The 15,778-nt window shown below is 52.0% G+C and overlaps 1 protein-coding gene across 1 annotated transcript in view; it reads left to right on the plus strand.

The window, feature by feature from the left end:
- The window catches only part of Mpped1 (metallophosphoesterase domain containing 1), a 74,175-nt gene that overhangs the window by 39,933 nt on the left and 18,464 nt on the right, over nt 1-15,778 (plus strand). Inside the window, exon 4 of the mRNA XM_032918772.1 lies at nt 10,811-11,036. Coding sequence (XP_032774663.1) covers nt 10,811-11,036 — 226 coding nt within the window. The remainder of the gene's footprint in view (nt 1-10,810; nt 11,037-15,778) is intronic.

Genomic DNA, 15,778 nt, shown 5'->3' on the forward strand with positions numbered 1-15,778 from the left:
TTTTTTCTGGGAAAGACTATTTCTCCTACTCCCAGCTTTCCTCAATTGCTATAGGGTTGTGTGTGTGTGTGTGTGTGTGTGTGTGTGTGTGTGTGTGTGTGTGTGTGTGTGTGTAGTTGACCCTGGTCTTTTTTTCTGTTCTGTTTGGGATGCCCATTGGTGATTGGTGTCATCCATGTTCAGCTCATGTGTGGGCAGTCATGCTGGCGAGACTTTGTGAGTATCTGATATTACTAGGAGACAGAATCTCATAGCAAATTCTCTGATCTCCTAGCCTTAACATCTTTCTGTCCCTTTTCTAGAATATCCCTTAATCTTTAGGAAGCACTTGTTTCTTTACAGCACAATTGGGCACTGCTGCTTTTGATATTCCAATTTCAGATATCAATTTCTTACAACTAGCAGTGGTGCTTTAGAAATGGAACCTCTATGCCCTCGTCTTGGGCTTGATTGGATGTGCACCGTGAAGCATCTTGCTTTTCTCAAAGCAGCTGACTGTCTTCTTGATTCAGCTGTTGTGTGTGTGTGTGTGTGTGTGTGTGTGTGTGTGTGTGTGTGTGTGTGTGTGTGTTTTCCACAGCTTAGCATCTGTTGAACAGGTGTAGTGATACTGTATGTGTTCAGGACACTTGCATGGAGTGCCTACTGGGTACCAAGCTCCATGCTGAGATTTGTCTCACAGAGAGCTTGAAATGCCCCTGGATGATGTGGTAGGAGATGCTGGGTTTACTCAGCCTGTTTTTCCCCTAGAGTGAGGCCTATATCTGTCTGGACTTGGCCAGGTCCGACAGAGTCACCATTCTGAGTCTCACTTCACCCTCTCCTCAGCTTGCCTTGTCCGGCTCTGCTGTCAGTTCCCCAGGGCTGTGAGCACAGCTCGTTAGCAGCTCCTGGCTCCTGCGCTCCAGTTTCCTCAACTCATGAATCTTTGCAGCTTTCAAGTCTCTGTACTTACAGGACTCATCTTTTCTCCTCTGCTGTTGAGCTCAGGGACTGTCACCCACTGCAGAGAGGGATGCCCTGGCCTGTGGAGGAGGCTACACCTGCTAGTAAGGTCTCAGGAAACTAAGAGGACTCCTAGGATTCAGGACTTTTGTATACTTCCAGTGTAACGTTTGGGGAAACAGAGACCCTTAGAAGATTGGAGGGTGAGATAGTTGTAGAGCTGAACTGATCTCTCTCTGGGCCCTGGGGTCTCCATAGCTTCATAATGCCAGCCCTACCACATGGGACTTCATGCTCTGGGCTCTTCATGCCAGGCCACAGAATGGAATCTAGTATGCTTTCCAGGCCGCCACCAGAAGGACCGAGTGTATCTTAGCCATGGCGCTCACCATCCGTGGCTACCATTTGATCTCCTGGCATGACCTTAGCCCTTTGCTAGGGGAACTCTTGCAGACTCATCTGACTTACAGGCTTTTGTCCTCTTAGTATGGGGCTGGCAATTGCACATCCATTCAGGGAACGTGTACTGAGCACCCAGTCTATATGGAACCCTGCACTGGGCATGGAGAGAAGTGTAGGGCCAGGACCATTTCTGGAGTCAAGTGTGAGTCTGTGTGTCTGTGGAAGCCGATTTCCAGGAGCAGTTGGAGACGACTTGCTTAGGGAATGCATCTGGAAGGAGCAGTACCTGGCCGAGGGACACAGCATGCATTAGAAAGAAGGGCTGGAAGGAAGGGGCCTGAGGTGCATGAGTTGGCAAATACAGGTGACCTCGAGGTGAGGTAACCACTCGGATGAGAAATCAGGGCAGAACCATGAGAGTGGCCACCACAGCCTCATGGGAGTGCCACCGTCACCAACTGGTTAGCTCTTTTAAAGTTGACACATTTGAGAATAGGGAACCTCTGTAGGGTCATTTGGGAATAGGGAACCTCAGTGGGGTCATTTGGGAATAGGGAACCTCAGTGGGGTCATTTGGGAATAGGGAACCTCAGGGGGGTCACTTGAGAATAGGGAACCTCAGAAAAGAGACTGGTCGTGGGAAAAGCTGTGGTGCGTTTTCTTGATTAATGACAGATGAAGGTAGTGCCACCTCTGGACATGTCGTCCACTGTTGGACAAGAAAGCAGGCTGAGCAAGCCAGGTGAACAAGCCAGTGAGCAGCCCCCTCCACAGTGTTTGCTTCAGTTCCTGTCTCCAGGCTCCTGCCCTGCTTGAGTTTCTGCCTTGGCTTCCCTCAGTGCCCTGTGACCTGGGATCTGTGAGCCAAGCACCCCGCACCCCAGGTTGCTTTAGTCCGCGCTTTGTCACATCAGTAGGAAGCCCAGTGGAGGCACAAGCTCAGGACCTCCCGAGGCCACCACAGGCCTTTGTGAATGTATTTTCTGTCAGATCTTGACTTCGGGGGACACAGGGGACCCATAGACTCCTTTCAGCTATGGGGATCCTTATATACGGTGTAGAGGCACACACATCCTTCATCCTGAAGTGGTCCACGTTGTAGTGGCACTGGAAACACACAGTTGATGATGGCTAGGACTGAATGTCCCTGTTTGAAAAACATTTCCCAGGAAAAACAAATGTTGGAAAGTTAAACATTTGGGCTATTAGTACCGAACAGAAGACAAATCGCATTTGCCTTTTAAATATGGGCACCAGTGTGGCACAGTGGTTCCAGGAGCCTCCCACGCAGGACCCACAGGAGTCGCTGAGGCGTGCGATGGGGCCAGCCTTTGGTTATCGGAGTCCCTGCTGTGCTAACATATGTCCATCCACAGCGATGTCTTTGCAGCGGGAAGCTGTAGGTGGAATGGGTCCCCGAGCCCCTCGCGCCCTGGGTAATACTGGAACTTTTTAGAGCCTCCATTTTAACCTCCCCTGCCTTGGCTCTCATTTCTGGGGTGAAATCTCCAGAGACCCCCAGGTTGTGATGTAATCAGTTGAAGTCCAGGATCTGAGCCTTCAGCTTTTCATGTTTTGATGTTTTGATGCCTTGTAGTCTCCCCGGCTGCAGGGACTGTACCTGCCAGGGTGAGCAGCAGGCCTTCCACAGGCGAACCAACCACACCGCAGCCGACAGACCCATTGTGGGTCTCTCGACTGAGACCGCTCTCCACTTGCCCTGATTACCCAGAGTGCCACACTCTGAGGAACAGCTCACATGCCCCAGATCCCCAGAGACACTAAACTGGTGACCTTTAACCTGCTCACTTGCTGTTCGGCCCACGTGGCGTGGCCCACTGCCGAGTCTCTTGTTCACATTTCTGCTTTACCCTCTGACTGGCCGAGCTTCCCTGTGGGTCCTGGGGTGCCACGGTAAGCTTCTTTCTCTTAAGTGTTTGAGTGCCTCTCCCCCCATGCACCCCTGTCTTATACAGAGGGTGGAACACATCTGGGGTGGGAAAATGTGTGACTTCCTGTGCTCACTAGCACAGGATGAGCATGCAGGCTACAGGCGAAGGTGCTGAAGGCCCCTCTTGGGTCAGCCAGCCAGTGCGAGGTAGATTGGGCTCTGTAGCAGTATACTCTGCTGGGTTGCCTTCCTCTGCAGACTGGAGGTCATGGTCTTTGCTTGCAAAGGGTGTCAAGATGCATCAAATACACATTACCAATCGTCACTACAGGGCCGTAGGCATAGCCTGTGCCTCCCATGTCCTGTTCCAGGGCTCTTCTGCCTGTCTGGGTCAGACACAGACTCCTTTCTCCTTACACCACTAGCTCACAGGGTCCACGCTGTGTGCCTGGTCCTAGGACTTGGTCGCTGGCAGCTTGCTGCTGACTCTCAGAGCTAGCTTTTTCCCAGTGTTCCCCTAGACTGTGCACCACGGTAACTCGACTCTCCCAGACATTGGCAAGCGTTTAAACACAGAACTGTCAACGACGCACTAAAAATGCAATCAGAGATCGTTACACTGTCTCTTCATCCCACCCCCCTCTGCTGTGTTCCGTGAGACAGGGAATGGGCAGGAAGGAAAAAAGCAGTAAGTGGGTACTTTCCTGATTGTCATTGTGTTTAGAGCATGCTAAAACCCTGCCAGGCGCAATGTGCCACTCTGGGACCAGCGCTGATGGTGTAGAAATGTGTGTGCCTCTCACAGAGTGTAATGGATCATGCTGTGTGGATACAGTGTGGCCTGGGATGGGATAGGACAGGTTAGCAATAAAGATTAGTAACCTCTTCAGAGAGAGATTAATGTCAGGACTTAGCAGGCTCCCACTGGAGTCCCTCAGCATTCTGTGCACCCCAATCTGGCTGCCTTTGGAAGCTTTGTGGGGATTTCTTGGACTCCACACATCTGGCAAATGAAAAGGAAAACCCACGTGTCACCCTCATCTGCTCCCCTGATTTGACAGTTCATGGTCTCTTTACCCACTGAAAAACCCATAACTACCAAAGGCAGCATCTCAAGTAAGCTGGAAGGGGAGCGTAGCTTCTGGGTGGATGGCTTAGTGTCACCACACTGACATGGTAGGGTGTGTTTACCGGTTCTGAAAGCCAGGGGTAGAGGCTGCCTTTGAGCTCAAGGGTTGAAGATCAGTTTCCCAGTGCACCCTGAAAGGCCACCTAGAACACCTCCCATTGTGGGGCTATGGAGTCCTTTGAACTTTGTGTCACTGAGGTGGGCTTTGAGGTTTCAAAAGCCCATGTTAGCTCTGGTCACTGCCTTTGGATAAGAATGTAGAACTCTCATCCGCTTTTCTAGCACCAAGTCTGCCTGTGTGTCACCATGTTCCCTGCCATGAGGATCATGGACCAAGCCTTCGAAACTGTTAGCCAGCCCCAGTGAAATGTTTTCTTTTATAAGAGTTGCCTTGCTCATGGTGTCTCCACAGCAACAGAACATAGTAGGTCACTAAACTGCTCTTGTCATCTTCAGGGCCATAAAAGAACATTTCCTGCGGACTACAGCAGAGCAGACAAAGACTTGGGCTTCTAACAGAGTTCAGCTTCAGTGAACGTGGGCCCCACCCCAGTGCAGCATGCATTTGGACAGGCTGACCAATGCATCAGCTCAGGAAGGTCAGGCCGAGCAAGTCAGAGAAAAACTAAAGTCATTTGGACATGTCTGACACCCTGAGCCTGACCAACTAGCTAAGACTCTCTCACTTGAACCGTCCCTGCCTGGACCTTCCAATGACTGCTTCTTCTGGCTTCGTGCATTTGTCATTCCTGGCTCCAAAGGGTGACCGTGTGACCTGGTCTTAGGTGATGTGTTCCATCTCTGCTTGTGGAACACCCCCGCCCAGGGGTCCGGCTCCTGTCTGTCCGTGCGCTAGAGGCTCCCTGGATGGAGGCTGTTAGACCTCTTCTCTGCTGTGGGTGGGTGACAGTGGGGACAGCAGGTAGAGGGTGGGAAGGCAGTGCTATACAAGAAATCTTATCGTACTCTGATGGGCGAGATGTTCTGGCTTGTGGGACTGGGAGGCAAACCTGTAACGAGGGGCCACAGCCCTAAATCAGAGGGGGGGTTTCATCTAAGTCACTGATGACCAGGTCATTGAAGAGCCTTCATCTGGGCTCCATACTCCCCGTCTGCTCGAGAACAGGGAGGGCCGGAGGAGACTCACAGACGGACAGTTACATAGACGAAGGAAGGAAGCCTGAAGGCATCGCCCGGCAGGGACGGGGTCCTGGGGGGAAGGAAGGATCTAGGAAGATGGAGATTCTCTTGATGTGAAGGAGACAGTCAGTGTTCTCAGCAGATTGATTGAGAAATGTACTCCTCCACCCACCTCCCCATTCATCTACCCATTGGTCTGTCCATCTACCACCCACAACAGCATGCAGTCTTGTAAAAATCCATTTATACCCTTCCAGCCGCCCACCCTTACATCTGTTACACACACCCTGTCATTTAATCATCTATCCGTTCATCTCAATTACTCTTTCCCCCACCTACCAATCCACTGATCCATCCTCCCCTTACCCCCTACCCACCCACCCACGCATTTACTATACAGCCATCCATCCATCCATCCACCCATCCACCCATCCATCCATCTACCCACCCAGTCACTACCTACCCATCCATCCATCCTACTCATCCGTCCATCCATCCATCCATCCATCCATCCATCCATCCATCCATCCATCCATCCACTCACTCAGCCACTACCCCCACCCATCCATCCATCTACCCATTCACTACCCATCCATCCATCCATCCATCTACCCACCCAGCCACTACCCACCCATCCACCCATCCACCCACTCATCCATCTACCCATTTACTACCCATCCACCCGTCCATCCACCCACATACCCACGCATTCATCTGTCTGTCTATGTCTATCTCTATATCTGTCTGTCTGTCTATCCGCTCGCTCACCCTTCCTCCTACTTACCTCCCAATTCACCCGCCCCCAACACCCGCTGAGAGACAAGGCACGGTGGTTCAGAATATACCTCCATGCTGTCACAGGAGTGCCAGGAGATTCTGTCACCCATGTTTTTTTTAGCCACTCCTTGGCTAGCATGTCTTATGCTTTGGCTGGCAACCCAAACCATCTCCCTCAGATGTCAAAAGGAAAGAGAAAGGCTTAGCATCTGTGGGGATCACAGGTGGTGAACTGTCGAGTCCAACGGACCTCCCAGACAGATGGACTCATGGCTAGACCTGTGTGTCAGGGATGGGGTGCCGCCTCTGACACCCACCTTGTGGGAGGGAACAGGTATTTGAACCTGTCACCCTGGGAAGGTACAGCTCCCTCCTGCGGCCTGGCCTCGGGCTTGGGAGGTGGTTCTTTGTCCTCTGTCATAATCCCTGGAGACTATGGGTCTCAGCTCTCCTTGTCTGCCACTGGGAGCTCCTGAGGAGAGCTGACAGCTTCCTGCACACCCAGCCCCCACAGAGACACCACTGCAGAAGCATGGGATTGTGCAGTTAGCGTAATTTGCTGATTTGCTTAAGTAGCACCCCAGTTAGAGACATGACAGAAATCCATTAGTGTGGCCCCACCCCCTAGCTTCGCCCGCACTCGAAGTGGAAGCCAGGATGAATCAGGGACGTAGGCAGCCAATGGTGGCCACCCAATCCATCCTTGCCACCCCTTGGTCTGGTCCTTGTCCTGTGCTTGGGGAAGGACGGATAAGGTTCCCAGGCTGACTCCGAGGGTCTTGTGGCCTTGAAGGACTCTGGGTCAGTGGCCCAGAGGCACCGAGTTAGTTGACATTTAGAACATCACCCCTGCACCTGAGCCATGAGTCCCCTCCAGTCTACCAGTTTCAGCTCAAGGCCCTCGGATATGGAGTGGATTTAATGGCATCTACTTTGGATGGCTCTGTGGGGAATCAAGATCTTGATGATGCTAGGATGCTCCCCATGGTGGGCTCCAGTTGGTCAGTTCAGCTCCTTCCCACTGCTCTGTGCACTCAGCCCCCAGCTCCAGTAGCTACCAGTGCATCCATCACAGTGCAGTGCTCAGCTGCTGTGGTGCAGGTGGCTTTGTTCACCGGAATGTGGTGGGACGGAGATAACACCCACTCCCCTGATCCTGGGCTTTCCACAAGGACTAGGTTGCAGTAAACCTCAGGATGGGACTTGGGAGCTCTGTCTCCCACATGGTCATCACCCACCTCCCACTGACCCTTCCAGGCCTGGGCATGGTTACTGCGAAGCCCCAAACTCCAAATGCCTGACAGTGGACAATATGTCAAACTGAGTGACCTGGACTCTGTGAGATGGTAGGACCGGCAGGGACTGAAGGAAGTGGGCACTGTCCTCCTGTTCAAGGGGACAGATAAGCAGCAGTTCCTGACTGAGCCAGGACCACCGAATGTTAGTAACTACAAAATAACGAAAACAATTGTTTATTTTTAGAAACCAAGAAGAGTGAAGTTTTATTGGGACTCTCTCAAATTTTTATTGCTGGCAACAAATTCAATTTAAAAACAAAACAAAACAACCAAAGCTGTAGCAAGCCGAACATGCCTGGGGTGGGGGTGGGGCGTGTAACTTCTAGTTTGTAAATTCTGGCTCCGAGAGGCTCACTTCTTCCTTTAGAATGTCAAAAGTTTTTGTCCATTTCCATCCAGTGTGTTCTGTGGCACCAGAGGTTTCTCGCCCAGGCGGAGTTCCTGTTCCCATCTCATGTGTGAGGAAGCTAAGGCACTCGGCAGGGGTGGGGCGTGGGCCCACGGAGGAGGTTAGTGCCGAAACTAAGCCTTGTCCTCTCACCATGGCTTTCCAGAGCTGATAAACAGGCTTAGGGGCATCGAGTCAGTGTGCAGATTGGGATCTCATGCGTTTCTGGGTTCTTCCACTTCCACAGTGCCCTAGCTAGGCTGAGAATCACTGGACATCCTCAGCCCCTTACCTTGATGGTCGGGCATGTGGTCAAGCAGGTTGTGTAGGCCTCAGGTGGGCCCGCTTGGAAAAGTGTGTCCCTGGCTTCTAGACTGTTCAGTTTTATTGCAGTTAGAATGTGGTTTTGTCATAGGGAGCTGGAGACTTCTGCTGGGTAGTTCCTTTAAAAAAAAATTCCACTCAAGAGAAGTTATAGAAAAGAACTTCAGGACAAGTCAGTGAGTCAGTAAGGAGCAGAATCAGTGTATTGGGCCATTTTAACATTTTGTCTGAATGCATGTGAGTGCAGCAACTATGGAGGCCACCAGAGGGCGTCGGGTCCCTTTGGGACTGAAGTTCCAGGCAGCTGTGAGCCTCCAGATGTGAGTGCTGGGACCTGCACAGAGGCTCCCGGAAAGGCAGAAGCTTTCTCGACAGCTGCACCATCTCTCCAGCTCCTGGAAGACATTTTGACAGAGTCTTCAGGAGGGAGTATTAGAGAGAGGGAAAGGGAGAGACTTGGAAAAAAAGTTCACCACTGTACCACATATGTGACTGTGCACCAGGTAGGGTGTGGGAGGGAGAGACAGAGAGAATTGACCTTAACTGTCTTTATTGTAATTTCTTATATGATTCAGTGGCTTCTGAATTTACATCTCCAAAGGCTTCTAAGGTCTCTCTGTGTCTCTGTGTCTCTGTCTGTGTCTCTGTGTCTGTCTGTGTCTCTCTCTCTTGTCTCTGTCTGTCTGTCTCTCTCGTCTCTCTGTCTGACACTCTCTCTCTCTCTCTCTCTCTCTCTCTCTCTTCAGAGGGATCCTTTCTGAAGTTCTGTGGGTAGGATTAAGGCTGATAAGGTGAAGCACTGGGCTGGGTCACAAGGGTCACACAGGTAACTGAGAGGTGTTTTCACTGTGAACAAAGTTAATCACCTTGTTAGCCAGATTCTGAGGAAACCGCAGGTCACGTGTGGGAAGAAGTAAGGGCATATCCCAAGCCCGCACTCGGGCTTCGAGCACAGCTCAGTGCCATTCTAACATTCTGATCTGAAATCTGTCTCTGTGAAAGACTGTGACACCCTTGATCCTCAGGCATTGAGAAGCTTCAGCCAGACTCGGGTGGGTGAGGGGCTCCTTGCCATTCCCACGCCCCCTAATTTTCACCTTTCTGTCTTGCTTGGGTTATGCAGCAGTGAGCGGGTACATGGTGTCGTATCATATCACAAGGCCCTGAGCCTGACCTGCCCATCCTGGCTCCCACCTGAGGGCAGGAGCAGGCTTCTCCCCAGAATGCATGTGACGGCTGAATCTCAACACAGTTGTTGATTCTGACTCCAGATCCTAAGCGTGGGTTACCAGGAGGACAGGCGGAAGGCTAGACTTGGTTCTCCTGGGAACACTCACACATTGGTTGTGTGTGTGCTCACATTGACATGTATAACTGTGCATGGGCATGTGTGTAGTACATGTGCATGTGTTTGCATGTGTGTGCACGTGCGTACATGTGTGCATGTGCGTGTGTGTGTGTGTGTGTGTGTGTGTGTGTGTCTATGTATGCCAGAGGTCAATCTCCATGTCATTCCTTAGGCATTTTCTGTCTTGATTCTTTTTTAGACAAGATCTATCCCTAACTTGGAACTCATCAGGTAGGGTAGACCAGCAGGCCAGTGAGCCCAGGGACCCACTTCTCTCTGCTTCCCCAGGACTGGGATTAGAAGTGTGTGCCACTAGGCCTGTATTTTAAAAACAAACAAACAAACAAACAACAACAACACCCCCAGCAACATCAGATGGGTTCTGGAACTGGAACAAAGCAGACACTTTAATCTATCTCCACAGCCAACATTTTTTTTAAAAAATTCAAACCAGGACTTCCAGAGCCATTACAACTTCCTTTGGACAGCAACTGAGGCAGAGGGCTGGGCAGAATGGAGCCTGGGCACCGCGTGTGGGCAGGGTGAATGGCATTTTCTGGGCCAACGGGGTGGACGCCCTGCAGGTGGGCGCTGCTGGTCACTCTGAAGCTGTTAGCCTCCTGGGTTTTTTGTAACTTGATTGTGTGGCTCTTGGGTCTGAACCTTGCAGATGACATCAGACCACAGTGTTCAAAATGCTGAACGTTCTGGAACCTTGTTTTGGCTGCGAATTCCACGTTGGTGCCACTGGGCTTTGGGGTTTTCCCTGAGTGCAGCATCTCAAACTTTGAAGGTTCTACCAAGAGCTTGCGTGTGTAGCTGAGGAGCGATGACCCAAGGTGGAGAAAGCTGAGAGACTGGTGGCAGCAGGGGCCTATGGCCCTGGCGAGGTTTTCTTCTAGTCAGACAGAAGGGAGGGTAGCAGAGAAAAATGAGGCAGCGTATGTGCTGGGAGGACACTGCCCCGTGCTCAAGGACTGATGGCCAGTAGAGGCCAGGCAGGCTGAGCCAGGGGCAATGACTGGGCTCCTCTGATTCAGAACACAGGATGGGGGCAGTGGGGTGCCCCTGCTGAGGGGCCACAGTGGCTGTCCCCAGCTATCCCCCTTTGGTGGCTCTGTGGCTTCCACAAGGGCCGCCAGCAGCTCTGTGCATGCCTACCCCGCAGGCAGCCTGCCCTACGAGTACAAGATCGTGATCGCGGGCAACCACGAGCTGACCTTCGACCAGGAGTTCATGGCTGACCTCATCAAGCAGGACTTTTATTACTTCCCGTCCGTGTCCAAGCTGAAGCCGGAGAACTATGAGAACGTGCAGTCTCTGCTGACCAACTGCATCTACCTGCAGGACTCAGAGGTCACGGTGCGTGGCTTCAGGATCTACGGCTCCCCATGGTGAGTGTGATCGGCCCCCATCTTCACCAGCAGTTGGGGCGAGGCAGCGGGTGGCGGTGACTCCGGTCTTCCTGGAGGTGCTCAGGACCCAAAGCTGAGGCTTGGGACCAGGGCAATGAGGACACAAGGATCTGGGACTTAGTCTTGTCACTTTTACCCTTTGTTTGACCCCAGGCAGGCTACTGTCACCCCCTGAGCCTCAGTTTCCCCATCTGGAACCAAGGAAGGGTAACAGCACCTATATCCCCTGCAAGATATATATGGATGATATAGATATAGACATCGATAGAGATATAGGTGAGGATAGAGATACAGATTACATATACAGATATAGTTATGGATATAGGTAATGTTGTTGTCCATGCAGGTGGGTACTATAAAGACACAGAGGCTGAGAGAGCACACACCTTCCAAGATGACACAGCTAGGCAGGGGAGGGGCTGCAGCCGCAGGGCTTTGTGTTAAACACGAGCCTCTAGCCCGAGGGATCTCCCCCTTCTGTCTGTCTTCTGCCCTCCCAAGAAAAGGCATGTGATGTTGGAAAGACGATTGATCCACGTAATTGAGGAAAGGCATCTGGGAGTGTCAGACGGTCTCTCGGGGCACTTTCCCATACGGGGACAGCAGCTGTTTAAAGACAAACGCACACGGAATCCTTATTCTGTCAGAGACTCAGTGACTGACTGGGCTGTTGCTCTGAACTCACCCAGCTGGGCGGTGCTCAAAGTGACCATGGGTCCAGACTATCTTTGTGATGGTCACTGTGTCCATGACAATGGCAACTGACCATAGCAGTGCTGCTGCGGACAGCAATGGTGGTTAGGATGGTTGTGATGGTGATAATGATGTTGGTGATGGCGATGATGGTGGTGATAAATGGGGGTGATGATGATGGTGCTGATGATGATAGTGATGGTGATGATGATGGTGATGATGGTGGTGGTGATGGTGATGATGGTGGTGATGATGATAGTGATGGTGATGATGATGGTGATGATGATGTTGGTGATGGTGATGATGGTGGTGATGATGATGGTGATGATGGTGGTGGTGGTGGTGGCAATAATAATGTTGATGTCAGTTATGATGATGTCAGGATTGCAGTGATGTTAGTGATGATGTTGGTGAAGATGGCTATGACGGTGATGATGATGTTGGTGATGACGGCAGTGGTTGGTAGTGACGATGATCAGGTAATGAACAAGGTGGTGGTGATCCTGCTGCTGCCTGTGGCATTGTGTCATTAGTCCATGGAACAAAGCCTCCACAATACTCCTGTGGGGCTGATCTGTTGTCCACTTCCCACAAGTGGACAGATCTACTGGCCCTTGCATGGCCACAGGGTGTAAAGTGTTGGCAGGGTGAGAGGAAGCTCCCCAGAGGAGGTAGATGACCCCAGCTCCATGGGAGGACATGGGCTCTCATAGGCAGGGAGGGAGTGGCACTGTGGAGGGCTCCAGGTGAGCTAAGAAAACACTACATCTGGGAGCCCTGGACTTGATGTCTTTGATTTAAGACTAAGGTGTGGTTAGGACCTGTGTGGGTCTTATGAAGCCCTGGAAAAGGGAGAAGGGCCAGCCTGACCCTTTCTCCTGCCCCAGGAGGAGCCTGCTGTCTCTGCCTGGGGCTTGTGATACTCAAGGGCTCCATGTGCTCTCCTGCTGCCTCTCAAGGACTTGGACATTCAAGGGTGTGAGGGACTCAAAACCAAAGGCAAGGCTGTGAGAAGGTGTCTGAGGCTGCCTGTCAGGCTGCAGCGGCTGGTCTGAAGCCTGCTTATGCGACAGCTCAGCTCAGGAGCGCATATGGAAGTCTGAGCAATGTCTTGGGTCCTGAGGCCAATCTGGATATGGCAAAAATAGGGCGGGGCCATCAGGGTGAGAGGTGGAGGTTCTGAGTGTGAGGTCAAGAATCAAGACTGGATCTCTGCACTGTGGTTTACAACCTGCCCCAACACACACACACACACACACACACACACACACACACACTTTCTGTCTCTCCACACATATACCATATGAATATACATACACATATACACTTACACACACACACACACACACACACACATCACATACACATACACCACATACATACACATATATAGAGACATATCCACATAGATACATATACACACATACACATACATATACACCATACATACCACATATACACACATATATACACACATGCACACAACATACCACACACACCACCAATATACATACACACCACCCACATATATACATACATACCACACACATACACACATGCCACCCACATACATACATACCACACACATACACACACACACACACACACACACACACACACACACACACCCTTAAAAAAAGAGGTTTGTAAAGGTTAAAGGCATGGCTTAGGGACCAAGAAAACTGAGCTTAAATTTAGTCTCACATTTTGGGGACTGTGTGACCCTGGGCATCACTGGGTGACCGGATGATCTTAACTCACTTTCTTACAGAATGGGATGGCAGTGAGCCCTCCTCCAGCAGGTGGCTATAAGGTGTCAGAGGGCTCCCCTGAGCCCATGGCAGTCACCATAAGTGCTCAGAATGGAGACCTGCTTTGTTTGCATGGCGTGGGGATGCCCCTCCTTCATGGTCTGGTAAGGAGGGCGAGGGGAATAGAGGAGATGCACCACCCAGCAGCCAGGCTCACCAGAGCTGAGTAACTCAGCATTAGGGCTTCCTAGGTGTGTGCTCCTCTGTCCAGGGAACGGTCCACATCCCATCACTGAACTAGCCGAGAGGATGAGGCTTAGGTGAGCCCAGCTGCCAATTCAACTACTGTCCTGCTGCTTGGAGTTCTGGCCAGCAGTGGCCCAGTGGGACCTTCGATGTGGACATGACTGGCCTCTCTAGTTCCTGGCTTCCCCCCAGGCCCAGAGAGCTTGCTTTCTTCTTGCCCCAAGACCTGTGTGAGTAGAAGCACAGGCTGGTCAGCAGAGTAAATGAACAGGGTGCGTGTTGGGGTTGGGGATAATCAGGAAGCTGTGTAGTTGTGCTCCTGGAAGGGCACGACGGAATCCATGATGTTCCCCATTGGAGCAGGCTTTAGAGCTAGGACTAAAGGAAGTATAGCTCAGGGGGCGGGGTGCTCACATTCTCAGCCTGTCTGTGCTTATACGCCAGGCTTTCCTTGGCCTGGTGACATGAATAGCCCCAAGGCCATTCTGTATGCAGAGTTCTACCCTCTTCTCTGAGACTACCCGGGGCTGGGAGCAGGTGGCAGGAGGTGGCTGGCCCTGTTTCTGTGGTGCCATGGAATCAGTCCTGGGGGTTGTCCCCTCCCCTCTGGCACCTGCATGTGTTAGCAGTGTGCCTGCAACACAGGCTGCACACATCAAGGCACTGCCACTCTAGCCTTGTGACTTTGGGTAACCATGGCAGCCTCTCTTGTCCCACTGCACCATAGGGAGACGATTTCATTGCATGGTAGCAGGGTTTGAGGTCAGTGTGGCTGTCCGTATGAAGGCCTGGGGGTGAGGTAAGCACCATCAGTGGCTCGAGGTTCTCGTAACTCATCATCAAGGGGGCATGCTCAGAAAGGGATTAGCTCTATGCCAGATGAGGGTCAGGTTAGCAATAACCCCCATTTTATAGACAGGCAAGAAGAGTCCAGGTAGGCACATGGTTCAGCCAGGGTTATCAAGACAGGGGTGCTCCAGACGCCTGGCCAGCTTCTGGTGAGCTCTCCCCTCTCTGGAGTCATGCAGTATTTTCCTAAGTCCACTTGGGTATGCTAGGGGAAACGGAGGCCTGAGAATCACTGTCCTGGTTCATCAGTAAATGTATCAAACCGTCCATGAGCATTTATTAAGAACCTGGTAACCTGGCTCCCACTGAGCCTCGTAGACGTGACTGGACTCACCAGTACAACATTCCTGTCCTGGGTTTCACCCTGATGGTAGATGATGGCCAGAAGCTGTCTCCTGATTCCAGAAGAAGCCCTGGAAGCTGGGGTCAGGGAAAAAACCCCATGGAGAGAGAGCTGTGAACCGAAGAGACCACAGAGCTAAGGATGTGAGCAATGGTGTGGCTATCACAGGCAAAGGTCAGGAGACTGGAGGAGGTGCCAGGCTTGTGGGCTCTGTGGGGACTACTTCCACGCCCTGGGTGGGTCACAGTAAGAGACAGAAGCCACAGGCTTGGCAGCCAGAGTCTCAGGGTCCTTGACTGGCATCCCCGCCCTACCTTTCCCCCCAAGGAACTGGGAAGTAGGTTTTCCAGAGGAACGTCCCTCAGTACCCCTCCAGGGTGGACCTGAGGACCATAGCAGCACCGAGGTTGGAACCTGCTGGCTCCCTGTGGCTCTTTTCCAGGAGAGCTTCATGGATCCCGCCTCACTCTGCATGTGGGCGTGTGGTGCACACCACAGAAGGATGCTCACCCAGGAAGTGCATCGCTGCTGGGGCCTGTGTGCTGGTGGGTTACAGGTGACCTCCCTCATCTATTCCATGGCCTCTGGAGGCCCTGGGGGCAGCCATCATCACGCCTCTGCTAATGAGGCCTCTGTGCCTCTTGCCCGTGCATCCCTGGGCTGGTGAGTCAGCCCTGTTGCCCAGGATTGAAGTTTTATCCCTGTCACTAAGCTGCAGAAGCATTGGCCAAGCTGAACAGCCTCCCCGAGGTTCAGTGTCTGGCTAGTACGTGTGACGATGTCATGAGGTCTCGGGATAGGTGCATGACCCTCCCAGGACCCTTGGTGAAGAAGGCTTA

This window comes from Rattus rattus, chromosome 1, assembly GCF_011064425.1.
Source record: "Rattus rattus isolate New Zealand chromosome 1, Rrattus_CSIRO_v1, whole genome shotgun sequence".
Taxonomy (NCBI): domain Eukaryota; kingdom Metazoa; phylum Chordata; class Mammalia; order Rodentia; family Muridae; genus Rattus; species Rattus rattus.